The sequence below is a fragment of the Chelonia mydas genome, chromosome 6, assembly GCF_015237465.2.
Source record: "Chelonia mydas isolate rCheMyd1 chromosome 6, rCheMyd1.pri.v2, whole genome shotgun sequence".
Classification (NCBI taxonomy): domain Eukaryota; kingdom Metazoa; phylum Chordata; order Testudines; family Cheloniidae; genus Chelonia; species Chelonia mydas.
This window is the reverse complement of record NC_051246.2, coordinates 31,258,451-31,284,194: the sequence shown is the minus strand read 5'-3', so window position 1 is coordinate 31,284,194 and position 25,744 is coordinate 31,258,451. Positions and strand designations below refer to the sequence as shown.

The following is a 25,744-nucleotide window of genomic DNA, read 5'->3' as shown; positions in this document are numbered from 1 at the left end:
TTCGTTGTCTTTTTCTGTTTGCTTTAACAGTAAAATGGGTAACTGATTAAAGGTAGACCCCTGTAATTTTGAACTATTATAGCACACCTGTGGTCATCTAGGAACTTGAAGGTTATCACTTTTGCTGCACCTCACACTGGCTGCAGGGACAGACCTGAAAAAGCATTGGCCTCTTCCTCTTGAACAGAAGATGACTTGGTCAGCTATTTTGGGAGCATAGGGCCCCTGACACAGAGTTGAGCAGTGTTGAGCCCATCCAGTTGAGGTCAGTGATATATTCATACCAGCCATCCTATTGCAATATTTATTACAGGGATGTTTTATTGGGTGCTCATAAAATATGGTGAAGAAGTAGAAAACAAAGCTGCAGTTGTAAATATATTGCAGGAAAAGGCCTGCATTGGGACCAGGGATGATTTAGTCAGGTAAGGAAGACAATAATATAAATCAGCTAATATTAGACTAACTTCTTGTGAGTATCACAGATTAGAGGGGTGTTGTGAAGATCTTTATGTTCCTGTCCTTCCAAGGAAGTCCTTCATATCCTTGATGGATTTCTGATGATTGTTTCTGCTTACCTATCTTTAATGCTCCCACCTTTAAGAAACCTTATCATGGCTTTCACCCCTTCAGAAAACCATTTCACATGGCTCTTTGATAGGTTGGTTTCCTTCTCTTTTCAGAGTATCTGGCTATCTTGGGTAACTACTGGCATCTTGGATGTTATCAGCCTGCCATTACCTTTGGAAACAGTATTTGATTGCTAGTCACTGTAGATCCAATAAAGAAAACAAACACTGCATGACCTACTAAAACCATAACTAGAAAAATGTTGGTGAAAGATGTGGGTGTAAAATAAAATATATTTATTGCCTGTAAGACACTCATCACTAGATTACAGACATTTTAGTACTAGGCAGGTCAAGTCTGGTGGCATCCACAACTTTGCAGTGTCTCTGAAGGCTAGCTCAGCTCAGAAGAGAATAGCAGTTTTTGATGCAAGAGGGGCTGTTCCCATTCACCAGTGGTTCACTAACTGTAGTATTAGTATCTTTGTTTTGTATATCACAAAATGGTGACAATCAGCTCTACACAGCTATGATGCATATGCAGTATTGTCAGCCCCAGCTAGTCAAAATTCACAATTCAGACTCCCAAAAATCATGAGATTGGCTTAAAAACCATGAGATGTCTGAAAATAAAAAAGGGTAGATTCTTTGCATCTGCCTTGGGGTTTAGGGCTTTCAGTGGTAATGCTTTCAATCTTTTCTCCACAACCAGGAGGGCTGGAAACTGAGTTATTCTTAAGATGGAAGCGCTCAAGATTCCCACATAATCACCTGACTCCAGGACCTAGGGTTTTAAGAAACACCAAATATCACAAGATTCACTATAAAAGTACAAGTGTTGGAAGTACTTCATATATCATGAAGTGTTACTTCCCTGTCACTCCTGCTCTTCATAACTGAACTGACTTCTTTTTCCTAGAGGCAACAACACCCCCTGGCTCTAATTGACAAGATGAGGCCAGTTGTTTTAGAGGCAATGGATTGTTTCCTCTTGTCTTGTCTCTTCCCAACCTTTCCAGAGCTAGATTCATCCCTTGGCTGGTGCACAGCTCAGTACAGGGACACAGGGGAGGCAGTTTGTGCCCCTCATATTCAAGGACGGTATGAACCAGTGCAGATCCCACACAAGTTAGGGAGCCCTTGGGGCTGCCCTAACCTCCTGTTGCATTGACCCCAGTGGGCTTTGCAGGAACACAGAATCACCAGAGCGCAGCAATGCCCTGGCCATGCTCCCCGCTTTCTGTGCCCCACCTTCACTTGTCCCACTCCAGAACATCGCTGGGGTCAGCTGTGGCACAGAGTTGTCTCTCCACTTGCGTACAGGGTTCTCGGATCCAGGGGTGTTTTCTACAGGAGGCTTGCAGCTGCTCTGTAGCCCCGTTGCATTAGCCTCGCAGATGCAAAGGAGTCTCAGAACAATGATGAATTGTGTCGCCTGCTTCTAATTCTGTCTTTTCTCTCCTCACTGCATTGTCCTCACTCCTCCACTTTCTTTTCATCCCCGTGTTTCTCTTGCTTCCTTCCCCCATTGTCTGTCTGTATAGATTAGCCTGTACAACTGTTTATTTCTTTACCGACACGCTCTCTCTGAAAGCAAGGTGGAAGCATCCCTAGTACACATCAGCTCTACCCTTTCACTTTGGTGTCAGTCCACCCGTGCCCAGTTCTCCTGGTGTCCAGCTGCCACCTGCTTTTCGCAGTGAAATGCCAGCATGGTGCCAGGCTGACCAAACTCAGATAGAAGCAGCAGCAGCACCTACACTAGGGTCGATGGAGCTGCATCTGGATTCAATGCACCACTACGCCTCTGGAATCGATACGAAGCACTGTGACCCACTGAGTTGCTTCAGTCTGACATGCTGGCCCCTTAGCCGCACCAGCAAAGGCAGCCATAATATTTAAAGCCAGTCTGCACCCCCTGAAGAAACCTCGTGTTTGTCAGTGTTGCCTGATCAGTTTAATAAGAGTATAATTAGAGCTAGAAGTGCATTCGACAAGGAATCCTATGACTTCCTGTTTGTTTTGTTAGCTTGTATTATTATTGATGGGTCATGGAGGCTCCCATGCTCTTTCCCTGAGTGATTGTGCCTATGAGTGCTTCCGTTTTGCTGTACTGTGAAGACAAATGAACAAAAGAAAAAGGGCCACTGCTCCGAACAAATACTGAAAGTGGTTTGACCCTCTCAAGGTTATACATACTACAGTGGCCATCTGTAGTGGGTCTGCAGTGATCTTGCTTGCAGGCTGTAAAGTGGACAAGATTCTATAACAAGAATCTCGCTGCGTGAAGCACACAGCTTGGGATTAAGGAGGAAAAGTCACCACTGGTCTGTGATTGTAAAACCAAATTATCACAGATTGGAGGCTTTTATTTTTTTTAAATCAAACAATCAAGCTGCCCAGCATCTATTTAAAAAATAAAAGTTATCAGCAAGATACCATTATAGATCTGTGCACATCTAAGAGCATAAAGGAAACAGAACTTTATAGACCAATAGACAAGAGTTAGGTCTTGGAAAACTGTCATCCACAAGAACAGAAAGAATATTTGTTGAGTGGCATGTCTAAATCATTGTCTTTCCTTTCCTCATTGTCTTTACTGGCTGAGAGATTTCCACCCTAATCTCTCATTCACAAAATGATTTCAGATTTAAAAAGACTGCCCTGCCTTTAACTAATCCCAACTTCAGAACCCTCAACATGATCTCTACATAAAAGATGCATTTAAAGATGTCTGTGTGGTGTATTTAATTTGCCACCTCTTAAGGACAGGGACTGTCACAGACTGTGTGTATGTAGAGTAGCTTGCACCAGGGTGCCTGATCTCAGCGAGGGCCTCTAGCTTTTACTGTAATACAGATCATAATAAGGTAAAAAATCAGAATGCATTGATTGATTGATTTCATTTTAAATGCTTTATTGTGATGAAAATAGGAACATAGACACATAAAAATGAACACATCTGGGAAATGCCAGAACAGATCAATGGTCCATCTCGGCTAGTGTCCTGTCATCCAATGCTGGATGCTTTAGAGAAAGATGTGAGTGGCCATTGGTGCTTAACTGTGCTATACTATATCATGAGGGGAAGATGTTTTCCTGATTCCCCCATTAGACTTCCTGCTTGCAGCTTCCAGACTCACATGGCGATCATGCCCTCCTTTGCAAATGTTCTCATATTAAAAACAAATTAAATAAGCCAATCTTACTTCTCCCAAGCCGGTGACCATTCTCAGGTTCGTTTGCACAATGTACTGGCACCAGATTCATTCAGCTCAACAAAGTCAGCACGAGTTTTACCACTGATTTCTAGTGGCTTTGAACCTGGCCATGATAGAATAGGAGCTTGTGGTTAATGACCAACAAGGGCTCAGATTTTCAAACGTGATTAGTGGTTTGTGGGTGTCTCAGTTGTTGAGTGCTCACCCTGACACCATGAAGGAGCTAGATTTTCAGAGAGCAGCTGCTCAACTCTTTCTGGAAAATCAAGCCTTCTTTAAAGTGTCTCAAATTGGGTGCCCAGAATTTGAGGAATCCAAAATCACTGGTCACTTATGAAAATCTTGGCCTATAGCTCCAAGGGAGAATCTTATTGTTATTTATCATTTGTATTATAACCATGTTTTGAGGCTCCAACTGAGAGCAGGGCCCCACTGTGCTAGGAGCTGTGCAAATACATAGAATCATAGAATCACAGAAGATTAGGGTTGGAAGAGACCACAGGAGGTCATCTAGTCCCACCCTCTGCTCAAAGCAGGACCAACCCCAACTAAATCATCCCAGCCAGGGCTTTGTCAAGCCGGGCCTTAAAAACCTCTAAGGCTGGAGATTCCACCACCTCCCTAGGTAACCCATTCCAGTGCTTCACCACCCTCCTCGAGAAATAGCGTTTCCTAATATCCAACCTAGACCCCCGCCACTGCAACTTGAGACCATTACTCCTTGTTCTGTCATCTGCCACCACCGAAAACAGTCTAGCTCCATCCTCTTTGGAACCCCTATTGAGGTAGTTGAAGGCTGCTATCAAATCCCCCCTCATTCTTCTCTTCTACAGACTGAATAAGCCCAGTTCCCTCAGCCTCTCCTCATAAGTCATGTGCCGCAGCCCCCTCAATCATTTTCGTTGCCCTCCGCTGGACATTTTCCAATTTTTCCACATCCTTTCTGAAGTGTGGGGCCCAAAACTGGACACAGTACTCCAGTTTGAGGCCTCACCAATATCGAATAGAGGGGAATGATCACGTTCCTCGATCTGCTGGCAATGCCCCTACTTATACATCCCAAAATGCCACTGGCCTTCTTGGCAACAAGGGCACACTGTTGACTCATATCCAGCTTCTCGTCCATGGTAACCCCTAGGTCCTTTTCTGCAGAACTGTTGCTTAGCCAGTTGGTCCCCAGCCTGTAGCGGTGCATGGGATTCTTCCGTCCTAAGAGAAGGACTCTGCGCTTGTCCTTGTTGAACCTTATTAGATTTCTTTTGGCCCAATCCTCCAATTTGTCTAGGTCACACCGGACCCTATCCCTACTCTCCAGCGTATCTACCTCTCCCCCCAGCTTAGTGTCATTTGCGAACTTGCTGAGCGTGCAATCCATCCCACCATCCAGATCGTTAATGAAGATGTTGAACAAAATCGGACCCAGGACCGACCCCTGGGGCACTCTGCTTGATACCGGCTGCCAACTAGATACCAAGCCATTGATCACTACCTGTTGAGCCGAACAATCTAGCCAGCCACTTAGTAAGAGCCAATCCCTGTCCCAAAGAGCTTACATCTGTGGGTTTTCTGTGGGATGTGGCTTTCTGCACAATGTGCCCTTAGTCCTGTGCATGCGGAGACAATGTTTTATACACCAACCCACCTCCTAAGCCTTCTGGGGTAGCTGATGTATGAAAAATATGCAGGTAAATTGCCCACATTGTTATAGGTTTATAAGACATTCAGTCTCAATACATTAAAATCTATTACAGCTCTGACAGCTGTTTATTTTAATTTGTCACAGAGCATCAGCATTATTGTCTGAATAGCAACAAGGACTCGGCCCATGAAGCAAACCTCAGGACTCAAAAACCAAGCTGCAAAGTCAATCTTGCTCATTAGTTTAGAGAGCTCTAAATTTAGGATTAGCCCTCATTGCATATTTCAAGTGTCTTCTTATTAAGGTTCATTCACAATTGTTTCATATGCTGCAGTGTTTCCTCTTACCAAAAAACCCCAGGGGTTTGCTCTTTTTAGTGTAGCTGGAGATCAGATCTCATTTTCCTCTTTTTCTATATTTGGAATGATTTGATTCCCTTTGCCCCTGTGCAAAGCATCCCAAAGAGCAATCAGAAGGGGCCACGAAAGACTATAAAAACGTTTATTCCTCCTCTCCAAAAGACTTGTGGCACCATCATGCTTTGCTGTGATGGGATCTGGGTTGGAGAATGGACACAGTGAGGTCCCTTGTGCCTCTTACTAAGTGTTAGATTGTGTCTGTAGTCACCCATCAGCACGGGATGGTACATAAGCTGCATCACCCCAACTGTCCCATACTGCAGTCACAATTCCTCTCCTGCTCTCTCCTTGCTTTGGGCAGCTAAAAGTAACAGTACATTACTACACCCCCTTTACAGTGCGCAGCTATTTGAGCAGTGAGGAGGGAGGGTGGGTGTAGCAAAGTTTCTGCCTATTCCTCACTGCTTCCTGCGCAACCCCTCCCGGAAGGAAGGAAGGGAGTACTTACTCCTGCTCAGCCAAACCTAAAGGTCCACGTAGCCCCAGTCTAGGGCCAAACAGGGTTTTTTTTACCACCTGCACAGGCACACAGTCCAAGTCACACTCTAGCCCTGAAGGAGAAAAAGGCATGGTGCAGAGATGCTCTGCACTTCTTAAGGCACTGCTGCCTGCGTGAAGGAGAGCTCTGTAAACCCAGTGGTTTCAGAGGTGCATGTAAATACTCTCCTCTCTGTAGGCCAGTGACCCTTTGCTTTTCAAGTTCTAATGAACTCAGAAGCTCCCCATGAGACTCAGTCAGAGACACACAGTTTCCCCTGGCTGCATGTTATAAGAAACCAGCAGACACCATGAATTTGGCTGATTTTGATGCAAAACCAGAAAAATAAAACTTGTCTCTAAACCATAGCAAATCACTCAACAAACTGAGTATGAGTGTCATGAGTGTGATAAAACCCAGGGCCAGGCAGGTGTGTTTTGCCAAGAGGATTCTGTCCACTTCTAGTGAGGAACCCCCTTCATTAGTCAAAAGATTGTGTAAAAACTGCTTTGCTCTTCTCATAGTCAGAGTAAAGAACCGGTGATGAGTACGAGGGAGTAAGTGGGACTTTCTCAGAGGATAAAATAGGCGCCAGAATAAAGGTGATGAGTCAAGTTCCTGACAAGCATCACTAATAATGGTGCTACCACGAGAACAGTGGATAATTTAACAATAATAATTTTTAAAATAGACATATCACCTAGTGGATCTGACATTTTTAAAAATACAAAATGAACACAGGAATTGCCGCACTGGACCAATGCTCCAGCTAGTGCAGTATTCTGTCACTGACAGTGGCTAGCGTCAGATACTTCAGAGGCAGGTGCAAGAAACCTCTAGTGGACAGCTATGAAATAAACTGCCCTCGAGGAAATTTCTTCCTGACCCCACCAATTGTTTGGCTTATGCCCTGAAGCATGCAGCTTTATATACTTTTTCTAACTGATGTATTGCTGTTGCATTGGACAGTACTGTCTAAATAATGTTTTTATAGACACAGTGTCATGTGGATATTTACAGCCCTTCTGACTGATATGAATCGTATACAGAGAAGGCAGTGGTCCCTCACAGTATTTTCAAGAGATGGGAATCTTCCCATTTTCCCTTTCATCCCTCCACCTCTTACTTCTTCTTCTTCTTCTTCAAAGGCCCAGAATCAAGCTGACCAATATGTCTGGCTGAAGAAGTCTGGGGGCCTGTCTCCCTCTGAAAGCTGTCTGTGTTGTGATGGGAATTGTCCTACCAGGGTTGCTAGATAGCAATGTGAAAAGTTCCTTTCCTCCCAAACCCTACTGTCTCTGCAGTGTTCCCAGCATCAACCAGCCCAGGGAGGTAGTAACAAAGCTTGAGACCAGAAGTCACATTCCCTATGTGGCAAGGCACAGGGTTGTCATTAGACCATGAGGCTAAGCCTGTCCTAGTCAAAACAGGTGATGGACGATTGGATCAATTGATCCCTTGCTTGGGAATCAGAAAAGTCAGCTCCAGTGCTTGACTTCTTGATCACTTTGGTTCACTATGCGGTACTGGGCTGGTATTGCACAAGCCAGTGTTCCAATTTTAATGAAGTTTTGCATGTCCCAAGAATCACCATGCCAGCACATGTATCCTCTAGCTGCACATTAGGGTTTGCACTCAAGGGATCCATCCACTTCTGGTTTTTTTTGTTGTTGTTGTTTTTGAAACACAGAATTTAGAAATAACAAACCTATTTCCCACAGTTGACTGTCCATTGTTTCACATGCTGTTTCACATCTGATCGCTACTTTCCCTAAAGCAATCAGAGATACCTCCTGCAATCTGTAGTCTATTTTTTCAACATTACATAATCATTGCATCCATTAGCTCCTACGAGAGTTGTGGCCTTCGTATCCTCCAGCAAGGGCTTTGTCTATTTGTAGGCATAGTTCTTTGTTAGATCTCAGCACAATAACATAAATTTGAACGGCCCTATGACTGAAATACTGTGCTCACTGAAGTGAGTGGCTGTATTGATTCTTTCCAATGAACTGACATTGAGGCAAAGAAAGAAAGATCAAGCTAATTACTACGGGCCTGTGCACTCCTCACAGAACAGGACCTGGCTACACTACTAGGTAATGCTTTTATAGAATTCACACCTACAGGAGCAAGACTGGACTTTTTTTCCCCTTTAAGTATTACCGGCTTCTTAATAAGCACTATGTGCAAAGAAACGCCAAAGCTGTTTTCATTCGGTTATTTCTTAATAAAGGTCTCACAGCTGCAGAGATTGCTTTTCAACAAGATCCTTGCTTTTGCTCACTTTTACAGTCATGGCCCCTATTCAGCCAGGTACTTAAAACACATATCTAACTCTAGGTATGTGAATGGTCACGTTGACTTCAATGTATCTTGAGATTTCAGTGGGACTATTTCACCCACTTAAAATTAGGCACGAGCTTCAGTCCCTAGCGGAAGTGAGGCCTAAGTCATGAACAGAACCATGGAAACCATTTTTAACAAACTCCAAAGCAACTGAGTTTGAAACTGAGATGAAGTGACTAGCTCATGGTCACACAGCAGGTCGGTGGCAGAGCCAGGAATAGCGCCCCGGTCCCCTGAGTCTCAGTACAGTGCCTTATTCCCTGCCCTTCACTGCATTTCTGTCTTAGAATCCACCTGTCCTGCAGGGGGAATGCTACTGAATAACAAAGTTTCTGTTTTAAAAATAAGCAAAAGTAGAGATTTCTTGCCTGCAAGACTGGAACTACTGCAGGTTATATTACTGTTTCCAAGGGCCATTTCCAGCACTAGACAGTCGCACCTGGCCATATGCTATTGCCTAGTCAAACATTCCGATTTTTTGCATAATGAGCCTGCATTAAGAGGCTTATTAGTGTTAATTCCACTGGTTTTTCATTCTCTCTCCATGCTGGGTGGAGAGATGCTGTGCCCATTAGTCATGAGTACCTAGCCATGGCTCTCTGTTGCCTCTCACCTTTTGTTGTCTTTTCCCGCTGTGCAAAACAAAGCATATTGTTCCGATTTGGGCAGCATTTTACACCTACTTTGCACTGGCATAATTGTCTCGGCAAGATGCAGGGCAATGGAGAATCAGGCTGTTTGAGAGGGAGCGCTTTTTTTTGTTTAAAATCAGGAGGCCAAATAAATTAGATAGCGATGAACTCCCCTTAAAAGGGCCAGCAGAAAGCTCATTCTGTACTTCTCTTAAAATAGCCTCATTGGACTATTTGCATGACAATTTTGGGCCCGCTATAATCAGAGATTATTCAGGATTGTCATTTTTTCCCCTCCAAAATGTAAACATTTTGCATTATTTACATTTTCATGCAAATTTCTCTTTTAAGGCCTCCTCTCAATTCGTCTCCCCATCTGCAGTTTAGGAAAATCTCAGATTTCACTCTCCTGGGTATGAAAGCATCAGCAGCAGCATCTCCAGTGTCAGCAGGAATCCTTCACATGTGGCAAGTGTCCAAGCAGATAAAAGAGCTTTGATCACTTTCCGACACTTTCGGTACTTGCTTTAAGTATCAAAAAACGTTAGTTTCCATTGCATAACTCAAGGGCACATGACAAAATTCCCACTCTTCTGGCCCACCCTGTTTAGAGACAGTGAAGAAGAGTTATTCTACTATAAAATGGAAAGAAAGAAAATTAGAAAACTCACAGGATAGACAATAGGAGAGGGAATTATCAGTGAATAAAGGGCTGTGGCCTGGTTTTCAAAGGTGTTGAGCATATGTAGCTCCCATTGGCTTCAATGGGATTTATACGGGCTCAGCATCTCTGAAAATAAGGCCACCGTAGTGTCGGACATCAGATAAGAGCAGCTGTTAGCCTTTGTGGTAGGAGGGAAATGTGGGGTTCCCTTGCAGTTCCTTTGATAGCATTGAATACTGGTCCATGTAAGACAATACTGCATTGCATTTGGGGAGATCAGATTATGTTTGCACTTTGGTAAGTATACTTTACAGATAGCACTTAATTCATGTATAAGAACATTTAGAAGAAGACAATAGTGGTTCTTTCCTTCCAATTTCTGCCATTTTTGCATCAGCCACTGACTTGCCAGCTACTCCACCTTGAGTGTCTAAAAATCTGTATCGGAGCATGGGCAGGTGATAAATGCCATCGGTCGTGAATGCAGGCGATTGAGTTTTCAGGCCTGATTCTCATTTACACCAATGTCCCATTAGACCCCCCTCTGGAAGTTTACAGGGGCCTGGGTAGTATAAAGGAGCCTTTGTGTAATTGAGAACCAAACCCACCATGTTCAGGATCCATCTGTCCAAATGGCTATTCTGCATACAAATCCTATCTCTTGCATACGTGTGTTATTATGGCACAAAACATGAACTGCAGAAGGGAAGGCTGCTTTTTAAAAACCAGCCCCTTAAAATCCAATCTGATTTCAAAGCAACTAACTACCAACAGGAATGAGATCATTAAGGAGTATTTTTTCAAACATGAGTTATAGGACAGCCTTGCTGGTAATGCTATAAGGCAGTAATTATAACAATGTACAGTGGTAACCAGTGGGGGTGGGGGAGGGAGGTTGATCATCATGTTATCCCTACAGGATTTTTTTATAAGCCTTTGTGAAGACCCAAAATACTGAGACCCCAATTCAAATTCAGCAAATCGCTGAAGCTTGTGCTGAACTTTAAGCAGGTGCGTAAATCTATCCACATTAAAGTGCGTTGTGTTTTGCCGAACAAGAATGGACTAAAGCACATGCTTAACTTACAGCACATGCTTGAGAGCTCTGCTGAATGACGGGCTGAGAACTGTTGGCTCTATCAGGAAGCCATGACATGCATTTGCAGGAAAGAATAGCGGGAGACCTTATTGGTGTCACGTTATCTCCCAACAACACTGCTAGTGTGTGTCACTGCAGCGGCTTTAAACGCCTTGTCAGATTTGGTTGTTTCTTCTCTTTAATACAAGAAATCGTCAGTTCTAATGATTCTTGCTGTGCAAGGAGGTCATGCTGAAGGTTGTCCTATGCAGCAAACACTGGCTCATGGGAGTTACTCAAGCACGTCAGGAGGCACACTGCATTTTACGTCTGTTTGAAGGGCCTCCTTTGTGAACCCGTTAAAAAGCATAATGGCTTTATTTTAATACAATCAGATGGTGTGCTGTTCCCGTCTCTGCTTTAGAAACATGTGCTTCTGCTTCCAGTATTACAGATGTGTCAGCCTTCCTTTCAGAAGCTCTTATTCTCACGGGTCTATAACTCAGGGGTAAAAATTTGCTCCAGGCTGAAATTTAGCAGACAGGATCTGAGCCCAGGGTAAATATTTTCCCGATTTCTTTATGAAAGGTGGAGGGAAGGGGGGTTGTTTGTTGTTTTAATCCTACCCAGGCCTATGTGATGTTCAATTATATTTATACATGTGAGTGTCACAAATACTGCACTGCAAATCTCAGCTTTTGTGCCCTTAGAAGAGCCTGTGGTTTATTTTCCAGGGAGGATTCTGATGCTAGATAAAGCCAGCGAAGCAAACTCCAAAGTGTATGCAGTGCTTTTGCCTCTTTATCTAGGATCTCAAAGCACTTTGCAAAACTCAAAACTTTCCTTGGAGTCAATTCACTCATTACCTTAACCATTTTACAGATGGGCAAACTGAGGCACAGAGAACTTACCTTAGCCAAAGTCACACCAACTTATAGCAGAGGCTGAAACAGACACCGACAAATCCTGAATCCCAGTTCTTTTCTCTAACCTTTAGATCACTCTTCCTCCTGACAGCAAACTACAGTCCTGGCAGCTACATTCAGCTGTTAAGATGGTTTCTTAAATCATTCCTTACATAAGACCTTTTCCATGAGGGGTGTGGAAGCAATCAGTAACAATCACTGAACCACAGAAGGCTACTTTCAGTTCTTCTAGACTTAATGGAAATATTACAAGAAAATGTAGGTGAGATATTGTGGTGCAAGGAAAGGGAGAATGGCCTCCTGATTATAGGACATCTGGGTTCTAGTCCAAGCTCTGCCACAGAGTTCCTGTGTGACCTTTGGCAAGTTACACTGTGCCTTGGTTCCCTAACTGTAAAATGGGGCTAATCCGTTTGTTTAGACTGTAAAGTCTTTGTCAGGTGTCTGTCTGTGCACCAAGTGCCACCATAATACAACTCATGATAGTTTGAGAAAGAAGGGGGTGGATCATCCTTTGTTTCGGCACCAAGACTAATGTCAGTGACTCTGGGCTGGACTCTGATCTCGTCTACAGCAGAATCAGGTCCCCTCTTTTTGGAGTGCAGAAAATCCCAGCACAAGCTAGCTTGGCCCCTAGCCCTTTGCAAACAGTTCAGTTTGCTCTCTATACCAAGAAGTACGTATAGACAAGTCAAATATTTGCTTTTCACTTTGTTTACTAACCGGGAAGGTCAAGTGTAATTTTGTACTAGCTACACACTAAGAATACACAGTAGTTGATTGTAGGCTAGCCTTGTAGAATGACACAGATACTATTTTTAAAGGTATATTCCTTTGGCAGCTATTTCTTTTAGCTGACCCTGTGGTATTGGCCAGGTATCCGATAAACAAACCAAACCAACCCCATTGAATTCCTATTTTGATTACATTGCTTGATAAAAGTAATACAAGGACATTACATTTTCTTTGGATAGCTCTTAAACTGATACAGTTGCACATGTCCTTTCGGGCACAGTTGAAAGTATCCCGTGTGTCTTGCTTAGTCAAGGGGTCACTAGATGTAGACACCTTGAACTTGAGGAAGACAGATCTCCAGCATCTACAAAGAGATGCTTCCATTACTGACATACAAAGAACATTATTAGATGCATACAGATTCTTGGGGTGGGGAAAGGGTCTTTTGTTTTGATTTATTTAATTGCTCAATTAAAATGCCTGATTGGGATTAGGCAGAGAAAGTGGAGTTATTGAGAGTTGTACATTTTGGGTCTCATCCTCTACTCAGTTACATTGGCATAAATCAGGAGTACATCCTGTGATAAAGCTGCAATAAGCGAGAGCAAAAGTGGATAAAACAAATATTCAAACTCTCCCAGGGCCTTGGGAGGACGTTCCCACCTTCACTGCGATATGATTAAACAAGAAACCATGTAGCAGCTTGGAAAAAAATTATCTGGTTTTCGAATGCATGCTCACATTCTGACGGGAAACAAGGTAATGGACCAGATCCTTAGCCAATGTAACTGGACCCCACTCCACTGAAGCCAATGAAACTGTGCCAATTCATACCAGCTGAGAATCTGGCCCTGTATTTCTCTCTCTTTCTGGGAAAGGTTTGGAAAAGATGGCTGAGGGGTTTAATTGTGGAGACTCTTACAATAGTAGGTGTTAGTGTGACTTGTGGCCAGTCCTCTGCATGTTTTGCTGGCTCTGGTGAGGCCGTGTCTCTTCAGCACAAACAAATGGAACTTTGCTGCCCATCATTCTGTAATATCAGACACTGCCCTCTTCTGGGGACCTGCAGGAGCCACCGTTAATGTCAACATTTAGCAGCAGCTACCACACAGTGAGATCTGGAATGCCACAATTGCTCCTTAAACTTAGAATAGGAAATAACTGTTACACCTCACAGAAAAGACAGTGGTAACTGTTAATAAATGTTGACTTTTTTATGGCAGCCACTGTACATCTTGCACTTTAGAGCAAGTGGATTCTGAGAGCTAGTGGGTCTTTTCCAACAGTAACTTCAGCAGTCACTGAGACCCAATTCAGGAAGGCATCCCTGTTTGGGGCAGCATTTAAGCATGTGCTTAACTTTAAGTTCCATTCAAGTCAATGAGACTTAAGTGCATGCTTAAATGTAAGTACATGCTTAAGTGCTTTAAGGAATCAGAGCCTGAGTGAATGACTGTCTTTGCAGATGAAGCATGATGTCTTAAATCTACAGGCAGAAGGCACTACAGCTGTTAACATCTTCAATTGTAATAATCCAGCAGCTTTCTGTATGTGTTTCAGAAGCAAATCCCTAGTACCTTATCTACCGTTTAACATTTCTCTTGTGACTTTCCTTCAACAGTACGTGGCATTCGCCTCTCTCTTCTTCATTCTGGTCTCCATCACCACCTTCTGCCTCGAGACCCACGAGAGATTTAACCCCATCGTGAACAAAACAGAGACTGAATTCACTGGCAACGACACCCATGTGCGACACTACAGGGAAGCGGAGACCGAGGCCTTTCTGACCTATATCGAAGGGGTCTGTGTGGTCTGGTTTACATTTGAGTTCCTGATGAGAATCACTTTCTGCCCAAACAAGGTGGAATTTATCAAAAACTCTTTGAACATCATTGACTTTGTGGCCATTCTGCCTTTCTATTTGGAGGTTGGACTCAGTGGCCTGTCTTCCAAAGCTGCTAAGGATGTCCTGGGCTTCCTACGAGTAGTCCGGTTTGTGCGAATTCTGCGAATTTTCAAGCTGACCCGCCACTTTGTGGGGCTGCGGGTCCTGGGACATACTCTCCGTGCCAGCACAAATGAATTCTTGCTGCTCATCATATTCTTGGCATTGGGCGTCTTAATCTTTGCCACAATGATCTACTATGCTGAGAGAATAGGTGCTAAACCCAATGATCCTAGTGCCAGTGAACATACACACTTTAAAAATATCCCCATCGGCTTTTGGTGGGCTGTTGTCACCATGACTACCCTGGGCTATGGAGACATGTATCCTCAGACTTGGTCAGGCATGCTGGTGGGGGCTCTCTGTGCTCTTGCAGGTGTGCTGACCATTGCCATGCCTGTCCCCGTCATTGTGAACAATTTCGGAATGTATTACTCCTTAGCTATGGCTAAGCAGAAGCTACCAAAGAAAAAAAAGAAGCATATCCCGAGGCCACCCCAGCTGGGATCCCCCAATTATTGTAAATCTGTCGTAAACTCTCCACACCACAGTACTCAGAGCGACACATGCCCACTGGCCCAAGAAGAAATTTTAGAAATTAACAGAGCAGGTAGGAAACCTCTTAGAGGAATGTCCATCTGACCTTTAACGTCCATACCTTGTAGAGATTTAAGATTCAGTCAGACTGCTTTCTTAGAGCAATGGGTAGCACATTTATCCATTACAGTCCCACCACCACACACTGAATATCATGTGTGAAGTCTAGGTTGCGGGGACAAATGGCGCAGGGGAGGCTGCTCAGCAAAATTAAGGATGAGATCATACTCCAGGAGCCTTAACTTTGGTCCTGGTCAAGGGAATACATGGTTCAAGATATTTTTGAAGAGCAATTACATCTAGTGGAAGAAAATTTTAGCATTCTACAGCCATGTTGCTGGACTCTATAGTGCATCATGGAGGCACCTGAGAGCGGAATGCTTCCTAGCAGTGCAGGAGCTGAGTACGCAGCTCTTACAGAGATTTCTGACACAACGGGGTCAGAATTTGAAAAAGCCAGATGTTTTTTTAATTTGTTTCCAGCTGTGACCCTTCAGCTGTTTTTAAATGGCAGGTATTGTGCATCTGATTAAAGATCTAGGTGCCTACTAAATTGGAGGGACGACTACACCAACATGCATATTCACAAGGCAATCCCATCTCTTTCAGATGATTAACTGCAAAGTAGAATGATAGCTTCAATTCTTGACACTAACACAAAATGACTCACTAGGAGACAATTATAGATGTAAGGATGTTAACTCCATAGCATGCAAACCAACCCATTCTATATTACACTAGAGCTTAGCATTTAGAGTTATGAAGAGTTTTGAACTACAGTAGCTAAAACATATTTGCTCCTCATGAAAGCATGGGTTGATGATCTACAGCTCTTTCAACTTTTTAGTAGTAAAGGTTGACTGGAAAAGGGATAATACTGGTCGTTTCTGGCAGATTTGTACTAAACAGCAATGAGTGATAATCTCACAACAGGGTAGTCTTATTTTTTAATTATATGGATTCATGTCAGCAATAGAAGAAAACCCCAATGAGAGTAACATTATAATTTCATACTAATTACATTTGGGGAGAAATACTAGTCACCATGGAATATATTATAATATCCCATGGCTAGTGGTTAATTATGGGACTATCTCAGTTTTATGAGAATCCTCACATATAGCATAAAATTACAGGGCTCCAACCTGATGATTCTACCCCATAAGCTACTCTACCTGTGGAATATCATCTATTTATTTACTGTATGGAAACAGTAAATTCAAAGCAGCTCACACTTAAAATATCACCATAACCATTTTGGTAGAGGTTCCAGCCCAGCTGTACAGTGTGCATTCTTCAGCCTGTTACAAAATACTTCCCTCAGCGTGTATTGTGTTAGATAAAACAGGTCACCAATAGAGTGATTCTGACTGAGCTTTAGTCACAAAGAGGCATTTTGAAAGAACTAGCTTTCACCTATGATGGTCTTGTGTTCTTATCATTTTTTACTTTGAAGAAAATTCTGGTTTGTCACTCCTCATGGGTGAGATATTGTCTCTTCATCTCATTGCCATGCATGTTGATGTCATTGAAAGAAGCACAAAGGAAGTGAGACCTTCCTTTGTGTGTGAATTTTAGGATGCCAGTGCTAATTTCTGAAAAGTGGGAGGAAGTGGACGGTGACTTTGGGTTTTTTGTTTTTGTTTTTTCCTTTTGTGCAACTATGTAAAATTAATTTAGATGGTAAAGAGCTTTCATTTTTTTCTTTTCTGTTTTAAAACTCTCCCATTGCATTAGGTCGACTGCACTCCATGTGATAGACTGTCTCTTTACTGTTTTACCTTCATGCACACATACGGTTTTATCTGTCCATTCCCCTCAGGTTGCAAATGCTTATCACAAAGTCATCTGCAGGCAAGGAAGTAACTTCCTCATGAGTAGATGCTTTGTGGCTCTATAAATCAGGAGGAAAAGAGGGCACTCACAAAATGGTGGGTCACAACTGAATGTCACTCCAGCTACCCAGTTGTTATGTGGGCAGGGAGACACCAGACTCGGAGTGGTTTAGTGGAGAGCTAGAGAATGACTTCTTACCCAGAAGTCCCTTGCTTTAAGTTCCTCCAATAACATATCCTGGTCCTTGAACTTTTGAGGACTTGGGACCCAAGAACTCTGCGAGTTCAATTCAACTCCACACCGGTATCCTGAGAATACGTGTAACTTTGGTTCAATGTGGAACTGTTTTGTCACCATGAGTGCTCTAATGTCAGCTGTTGCTACAGTACCTATGAAGTACTGATAGTGACAGCAAATTATCCATTTCTGCAATAATTGATTAAAAGAGTACATATATATATTTTCAGCAGCCCTATAACACATTTGTACTTCAACTGATGGAGATGGGCTCCATAACCATGTTACTGGAGTTTTGATCCTGATCACCACTATGCACCACTGATAGCAAAATCAGATCAGATCAGAGGCGCACTGTTAAAAGCAAGCTCTGCACAGCCTTGTCTGCAAATCAGAAAGACCAGTGCATGAATCCATCTTTAGACTCCCTTTCTAGAGTAATCATGTACTCCTAGGTACTGTTCTGTGTGTGAAACTTAGCGAGAGTCTCAGCATTCCGTGGAAATCCATAATGTGCAAGTAATGAATGTTCTATATACTGTAAAACCTTTGGATTAGTCACACTGCCTAGTTACAGACAACCGATTAACTGTGATTAACTAGGAACCCAAAATGGATTATTTAGTGCTAATGTCTCTAGCAAGAGATCCACCCCAATCCATATGTTTTCCCTTCAATTTCTATCTGTTAAACTCCAGTACAGTTTCATAGAACTTTGTAGGAGATACAAGACAAATAACGTGTACCTCTAGCACATTCTTTAACATATAGCCTGTTTAGTTGCTTATGATTGAGACATCAAGTACAGTTATGTATGCTGTTTTTATAGCAATGTGATAAAAACTCACAAGATGGTGAAATGGGGGAAATGGTTCCACCTATTACAGTAGCCGCCTACAGAACAGGGCCCTCTTATTGGCAGATTCAGAAGCATGCGGTGGACCAAATGCTGTACTCAGTCTTGTGCATGCAACACACTGAAGTCAACAGACGTCTGAGGGCCAGATGCTGATATCTTTACTCAGGCTGACCCTGCAAGCAGAAGTTAGCCCCTAGTCTATGACTCTGAATAGCTCCTTTATGTGATGACATGGCTTTCTGGCCATTCATGGTCTGGGACTCCATCGTTCACACAGGGGTGCTCTTAAGTGGAAATTGGAACAGGTCAGAACATTTCAAAAATGTTAAGAAAAATGAGAGGGAAATTGTGAACATGCCATTATTTCTCCTCCCATTTTCTGCCCTGCTCTACTGGAAGTGCTACTGATGTAGACAAGAGATGAGCTATGCAATGGAGTCTCTCCTAGGAAATGCCCATGACAGAACATTCCAGTGTTGGGTTAATCATTTACACATAAAGGCAGTGATTCTCCACGGGACCTGAGCTCACGGCTCCTTGATTCTCAGCTGTCTGGCCCTGGCTTAAATTAAATCATCGGGGCGGGGGGGGGGGGGGGGAGGAGCTTTAACTGATGCCACTAATGCAAGGTGGCTCTAAACCAGTGACAAACTGGTCGCAGCAGAGCCTTGCTCTGCCACACTTCCCCTCCTGGCAACAACTCACCATGTCCCTGTCTCTCCATTCCCTTATGTTTGGCAGGGAGGGGGCAGCTTCTGGGGCAGGAGGTGTGAAGTCATGGCAGCAGCTTGAAGCCAGCAGTGATTCCCCCTGCACAGGGGGAATTCTCCAGGGACAATCTCTGGCCACTTTAAATTCACTTTTTGCCACTTATGTAGCAAAGGGATCTGGGCAGATTGGAGAATTGGACCCAAAACGATACAAAGGAGTAAATTTCACCCATGACTAGCATGACTATAAAACTACTTGAAACCCAGACTTGATATATGCTAAATACTATATGGGCCTAGTTGCCTATGCCTTTAAAACAAGCATATGCCTTTCCAGGCCCTGACTCCACCAAAACAGATTCTGTTGCTATTTACTATTTGTATTGCCATATGACCTAGCAGCCACTGTCAAGGTCAGGGACCCAATGAGAAAGAAAGAGATAACCCTCTACCCCAAAGACTTACCGTCGAACTGAACAAGAAAGGCAAAGGGTGGGTAGAAGGAAGTATTATCTTCATTTTACAAGTGGTGTTTGGGAGAACATGAGATTAAAGTGACTTATCCAAGGCCATGCAGGAAGTCTGTAGCAGAGCTGGAGACTGAGCTGGGATGGCCTGGGTCCCAGAAGCATGCCCCTAACAACAAAAAAGACAATTAACAACAAAGAGTAATAATAATAGTAGTAATCCCTTGCACTTGTATATCATCCAAGAGTCTCAAAATGCTTTGACAGCATTAGGTCTCCTAACTAGAGCTGCATGACAAATCAAGTGAACCCAAATCTCAAAACAGAATTCAACCTAAACTGTTCAGCTTTACCGGGATTGTGCCCAAAGCCACATGCTGCCCCACGACAACATGAAACTCAGCCCAAGATCACAAACAACTGCAAAACAGGCCCAAGTTTCAGGCTGGCGACAAAGCCTCAAAACAGGCAAAACAAATCTCCAAACTACTTGGTGGGGGTTTCGTTATGAAAATTGCATGTGACTCTCCTCGTCCTCACCCCTGTGTGGCTGCCCGAAGGATGTGCTGGCTTTATGGTTATGTCCTACAGTATCCATAGGAAGAGCTGGATGATGCTGTTTGCCAATCTATAATGGTGGGTCTGGAATACTAATGGAATCCATAGCTCCACTTGATGTCTGTAACATTGCCTGCATTTTGGTGCCACGAATCAGCTGCACTCAGACGGAAACAGAGTGTGATCAGAGTTAAGCACCTAAAGAAAAGGAGATGGGTGATTTTTGTTCCCTGACCCGTGAAAGGATCTACCCAAACCTTTTCTCTATATTTCTCTACACATACACATCATTGGAAGGGAGACATTGCAGGTGCTTTGACGCTCTCCGGAACCCTGAGATAAGGATTCCCTCCGCCGCTGAGTGCTCAGCACCCTGCCTCTTTTGAGCTATGGTCTAGATAGAGAGTATCCCTGGGTGTACGTATTGTGCAATCGGGGTAACTTCCTTGCAGCACTGTAAACAATGAAGGCTGAATTCTCCACTCAGTGCAGAGCTTGGGAAACCAGGCTGCTGCTGGAGGAATGTGGGGGAAAGGATCGCAAGGGAATCAAGGGCTGGAGAGGAGCAAAATAAACCAAGATTCCAGAGCTAGTTCATCACCTTTACATCTGCCGTAGCCTTTGCAGTTGTTATGCTCTGTTGCTGAGAGGGAGAATGACCAGTAGCCCTCCCCAAACTCTCCCACTCTCTGCATGGGATGGGACAAGACTTGACCCTAAGAATTTTTTATTTCATTGTAACATATCGAGAGAGAGCTGATCTCCATTTTTAAATATGATTTGGGGCCACCTTTGGGTTCAGATTCATTTTTATCAATGGAAACACTGTCTAGAAAAGTTGATCTAGGCTTCATTTCTTCTTCCGCTGCCACAAATAAACCAAATAACCTGCACTCAAAAAACATACTGCCTCTGATTTTCAGGAGTGCAGAGGTCCCACAACTCCAGCTGGAGTTAATGGGAGTTGCAGGTACTCAGAGGTTCTGAAAATCAGGTGTCTCGTCTACTAGTTGCAGTTTGTGATCGTAAGCAGGTTTTATGCAACCTACACTGCACATTTTGAAGATACGAGTACCATGAATTTGTGGCCGTATACATATCCATAAATATCATGATGGTCCATTAAACCACAGGTTTGCAACAAAGGGAATAGAACATTCCACTCAAAATACCACTCCAGATAAAGAAGAATCTCAATTGACTGTAGCAGCGTTGCTGTTTCTATCCTTGCTGTAGACTAGCCACCAGATAATACATAACCACAAAGAACTGAGCAGTTCTCGTTCACCCCCCAGCAGAAGACAGTGATGCTTATATACCCTAGATCAGTGGTTTTCAACCCATGATCTGCAGACCCCTGGGGATCCACAGACTATGTCTAAGATTTCCAAACGGGTCCACACATCCATTCAAAACTCTTTAGGGGTCTGCCAATGAAAAAGGGTTGAAAACCACTGCCCTAGATAAACTATTATATTGGGCCTGAGTCACAAAAGGTATAAGTGGGAGAAGATTCCCTCCCCCCAGCTTCATTTTTGAATTGCAAATGGCCTTTCTAGTCTTTAAAATTCAAACGCCATTTAATAATTCCTAATCCCAAATATCAAAATTTGAATACTTATAGAAAAACAGTGCAATAACGATCACCTTGGTGTCACCCAAGATTGAACCCGGGATCTCCAGCTACAGCATAAGCTCCTACAGCTTGAGGTAAAAAGACTAAGTTCTCATGTCCGGCACCTGTCAGGGTCTCATGTGTCCTGTAGGTCATGCACAGAGGGAGTTCTGTAATATCCCTGGAACAGTGGATTCCAATAGCACCTCCTAAACATGTCACTGGGCAATTATCCACCTGTGGTCTGACTTCCTGTAGTAGCAATAGAACTATAGTTTTGTTCTAATTCAGAATTTTAATTAATATAAATATCATCAATCCATTAAAATTTGAAAGACACTTAGGAAATTGTGAATGGAATATTGGTCTGCTAAGCCATGGTTCAGGTCAGGGTGACAGTGGCTGAAAGTTTTTGCCATCCAATGGCTGTTAGGAGGCTTACATGAAACAAGATGGTTGTCTCAGTCCAGGCTGTAATGGAGAAGGGGTGGCCAAAGCCCCAAACCACCGGGACCCTTCTTGGCAGTGCTAGCTGAGTGGTCAAGTATTGAATAGGAATGGAAATGGAACTACTCTCACCGCTAAAGTGGAGCCTGTAAATCAGATAGGAAAGAAATATGGGGAAATCACTCTACCTTGCTTGTGCTGTACCTTTTCTACGGTTAAAGAGAGGATTTCTGTTTTCAGAGTAGTCAGCTGGGCACTTTTCACATATACAACATGTGAAACCAAAAAATAGCTCCCCATTATCCCTTCGGTGGCTTCAGCCCTTGCTCTCTGGAAATAAACTGGGTCAGATCTTCAGCTGGTGTAACTTGATATAGCTTCTTTTGGAGCTACACCAGTCTACACCACTGGAAGGGGGGTGGGGAACACCCCACTGAGGTTGGCAAATAAGTATTATATCCTTTCAACAAAAGGGAAAACGGAGACACAGACACCTAATTCTCAGGTCCATTAAGCCCGCTTTGTGCCAGTCCTCCAGCACAAAGCAGCCTTAAACCAGGCAGATCCAGCTCCTTAAGTATTCCCTCACTCTAGGGGGATCCTCCAATGATATACGCCTGCACTAGCAGCTCCTACATCATTCAACTTCCATCCTCCAGTGCAGGTGGTGTTACTGGGAGAAAAAGGGTTGAGCATCCCTCCATCTTGAATGATCCCCAGTGGCTGGAATTGCCATTCTGGGCCATGGGAAGTCAGATGTAAAATAGAGCAACTTTTACATCTGAGCACTGTTTGGCTGAAGCAGATGAGCTAAATGATTTGCCCACTACCACAGAACGAATTGGTAACAGAGATGGGACTAGAACTCAGGCACCTCGTTCTGTGCTCAGCCCACTACACCATGACCCTCTTACTTTATACCTGATTTAGACTCCATCCAAGCTTTCTCTGTCTGTTACTTCTAAGAAAATTTGCTTTTACAAAACAAGCACAGACCAGAAGTAACTGGTAGTTTACCCATTTCTGCTCTCATTGTTCTTTGCATTCATCCATGCTCCATACCCTACAGATCATCATACTGTATTCTTTATTTTTGAAATCTAAACTAGATCCACAATTTGGTGCTCTAAGATCTTAAGGGAGACGAACTTTACCTAGCGAGAAACCAATACCTGGCTCACCAGACTGAGCTGATATGCTGCACCATGTCCTACCCAAGGATCCACTGCAGTCTATGGAATCACTAGGATTTTAATTTGACTCACAAAAGTACAGGATCAGTGTACAGAATTGGTGGACCATCTCTAGCAGGGACTGCGATGTACCTCTTTGGAAGGCAGCGCTTCCAGGAGCAACACCTCTCACCATTGTGTTATACACCTTTCCAATAGTATCTTCAGAGCAAGAAGCACTTGATCTATTCATGCTCCTGTACCTACTCCCTGCCTCCAAACCTATCAACAGACAGGAAGCCAACATGCTGTCGCCTCACTTCAGGAAGTAACGCCTCTTGAAGGTGATATTCTCTGACAGTGATGTCACAATGTTGGCCAATCAGGGTTGTCTGAGGCGGTCATCTTATTCACTGGAGTACCTTTATTGGGGACAACCTTACCTGGAGGGACCCATTTCAACATGGTGGTGAGTAAATATTCAGAGGTAGGTCGGGTTTGAGGAGCATCTGGGAATTTGTCTATTATTCCAAATTTCTGCTGTAGAGGAGACAAATTCTGCTCTCAGCTGTACCAACGTAAAGTCTGTTGGTGTGACATCTACTCAAGAATACTTCAGAATAAGTTTAAAATATACAGTAAAATAATATTCAGGTGTTTGTTAAAGATAACTACATCTGACTCTCTACAAAGCATGAAAATCTTGGGGTAGCTAAAATGAAATTGAGTTGCTGTGTAGGAACAAATGAATTCTTTTACATGTTCTTCACATTTTCTCTCTCTCTTTTCTCTCTCTCTCTCGTTCTGTTTGTTAACATTTACTTGTTATTATTGTATGTTGCTTGCAACTTGTGTATGTTACAGACTGTCACATTTTATTCTGTGAAGTTTTTCTCCAATCCCATCAACCCGAGCTCCATATTGGGCAGCAGAGGAGATTACAATACTGTTCTTTAAATACAAAACGACAAGGAATGTCACAGACTATAGGTAACTCCATTGGGTTGTGACACAAGGTATTAATGCAAAGAGTAAGTACACGATGCAAGAAAGCACGATCTAGCTAATGTGCTATTTCTTTCAGATAGTCTGCATGGAAAACAATTAATTTTCATTGCTCTCCAGCAGAAAATGTCCCAAACATACTGGCTTAGAGACCTGCTGTTTTAAAAATCAGTGATTCCCATCTTAGCACATCATAGCTCATTTTCAAAGACTCAAACCCACGCTCTCTGTGCTAACTTCCATCCATATCCTCCACGCCATAATTTCATCATTTCAATTGCTTGTGGCTTATTATATCTTCCCCATCATTCTTTAGATAATCTCATGTAGTTGTTATATCCCTTGTATTTTAAGGGCCTGATTTAGCAATGACAAAAACAAACCTCTGCGCCTGTGATCCATGTTTCTGAACCCTACCCAGGGGTCTGGAGTCCATAAAAAATTCTTTCTGTAGCCTAGCATGGTCTAGAGTGGAAGCCAAATGGATATTTTGTTGAATCAGGTCCTGGCAGAGGCTTTTGATTGTCACCTGCATGTTATTTGTGGGGTCTGGGAGGGAATGATAAAAAGAGGCTGAGAGGTATTTTTGTATTTGTTTCCTAGAGAAACAGTATTAGGTTTATTGCTTCTAATCTCGCTCTTAGTTGCAAGTGAGATATATTTAATTTCAAATTGACAATTGCCCAGACACTAAAGCAGCAAGGTTGTATTTTTATCAATTCATAATCTATTCCCATAACTCCTTATTCTATGGCATGCTCTGACCCTCTCGTCAACTGTGGGGAAACACAGAAGAGTTCACCGGCAGGAGGAAGGGGCATTGCAAGACAGACAATTCCACCAATCAGAGATTAAAAATAGTGGGTTTCTCAGGTGCTCAGCAGCTCCCAGGATTTGGTCCTACACTTTTACAGGTCTCTACAACCTCCTTTGGAACTCAGATTGATCATCGTTACATAAAAAAAGGGCCGTTTCTTAATAGTTCAGCACAGGAAATGAGGAGGATGGGAGATAAAGTTGACTACAAGTCACCATTTACACTTTCCCTACTGTGGGGATGCCTAAAGGTTTGCCTAGCCCCCACCATAAGCTACAGCAACCTCAGGGCTGCTTGAATTTGCAATCAACTACCTAACTGACCATGTGGCTGAGAATAGCCAGAGCATGGCAATTCTCCAACCACATCCCCTGGAACAGATTTCCACATTTGGGGCAGGAAGGAATTTTCCCCAAGGTCAGATTGGCAGAGACCTTGGTGGTTTTTCGTCTTCCTCTGCAGCATGGGGCACAAGTCACTTGCAGGTTTAAACTAGTGTAAATGGTGAATTCTCTGTAACTTGAAGTCTTTAAACCATCATTTGGGGACTTCAGGAACACAGCCAGAGGTTCGGGATCTATTACGAGAGTGGGTGGGTGACTTTCTGTGGCCTGGGGTGTCCAGGAGATCAGATTAGATGATCACGATGGTCCATCCTGACCTTAGCGCCTATGAGTCTATTATGGCCCATTTACACTACCAGAATGGTGTAAAGGGGAACCATAAAGTAACCCATAGATGTTCAGTGTAATGGTCCCTCCTCCAGTCACAG

At 43.3% G+C, this 25,744-nt stretch overlaps 1 protein-coding gene across 4 annotated transcripts in view; it reads left to right on the top strand.

The window, feature by feature from the left end:
* The window catches only part of KCNC1 (potassium voltage-gated channel subfamily C member 1), a 156,183-nt gene that overhangs the window by 119,434 nt on the left and 11,005 nt on the right, over positions 1-25,744 (top strand). For 3 of the 4 annotated variants that reach the window (XM_037899704.2, XM_007057083.3, XM_043548384.1), the window contains exon 2: positions 14,329-15,262. In XM_037899704.2, coding sequence (XP_037755632.1) covers positions 14,329-15,262 — 934 coding nt within the window. Of the gene's footprint in view, positions 1-14,328; positions 25,726-25,744 lie in introns of all 4 variants that reach the window. The other variant, XR_006291466.1, reaches the window with a different exon arrangement.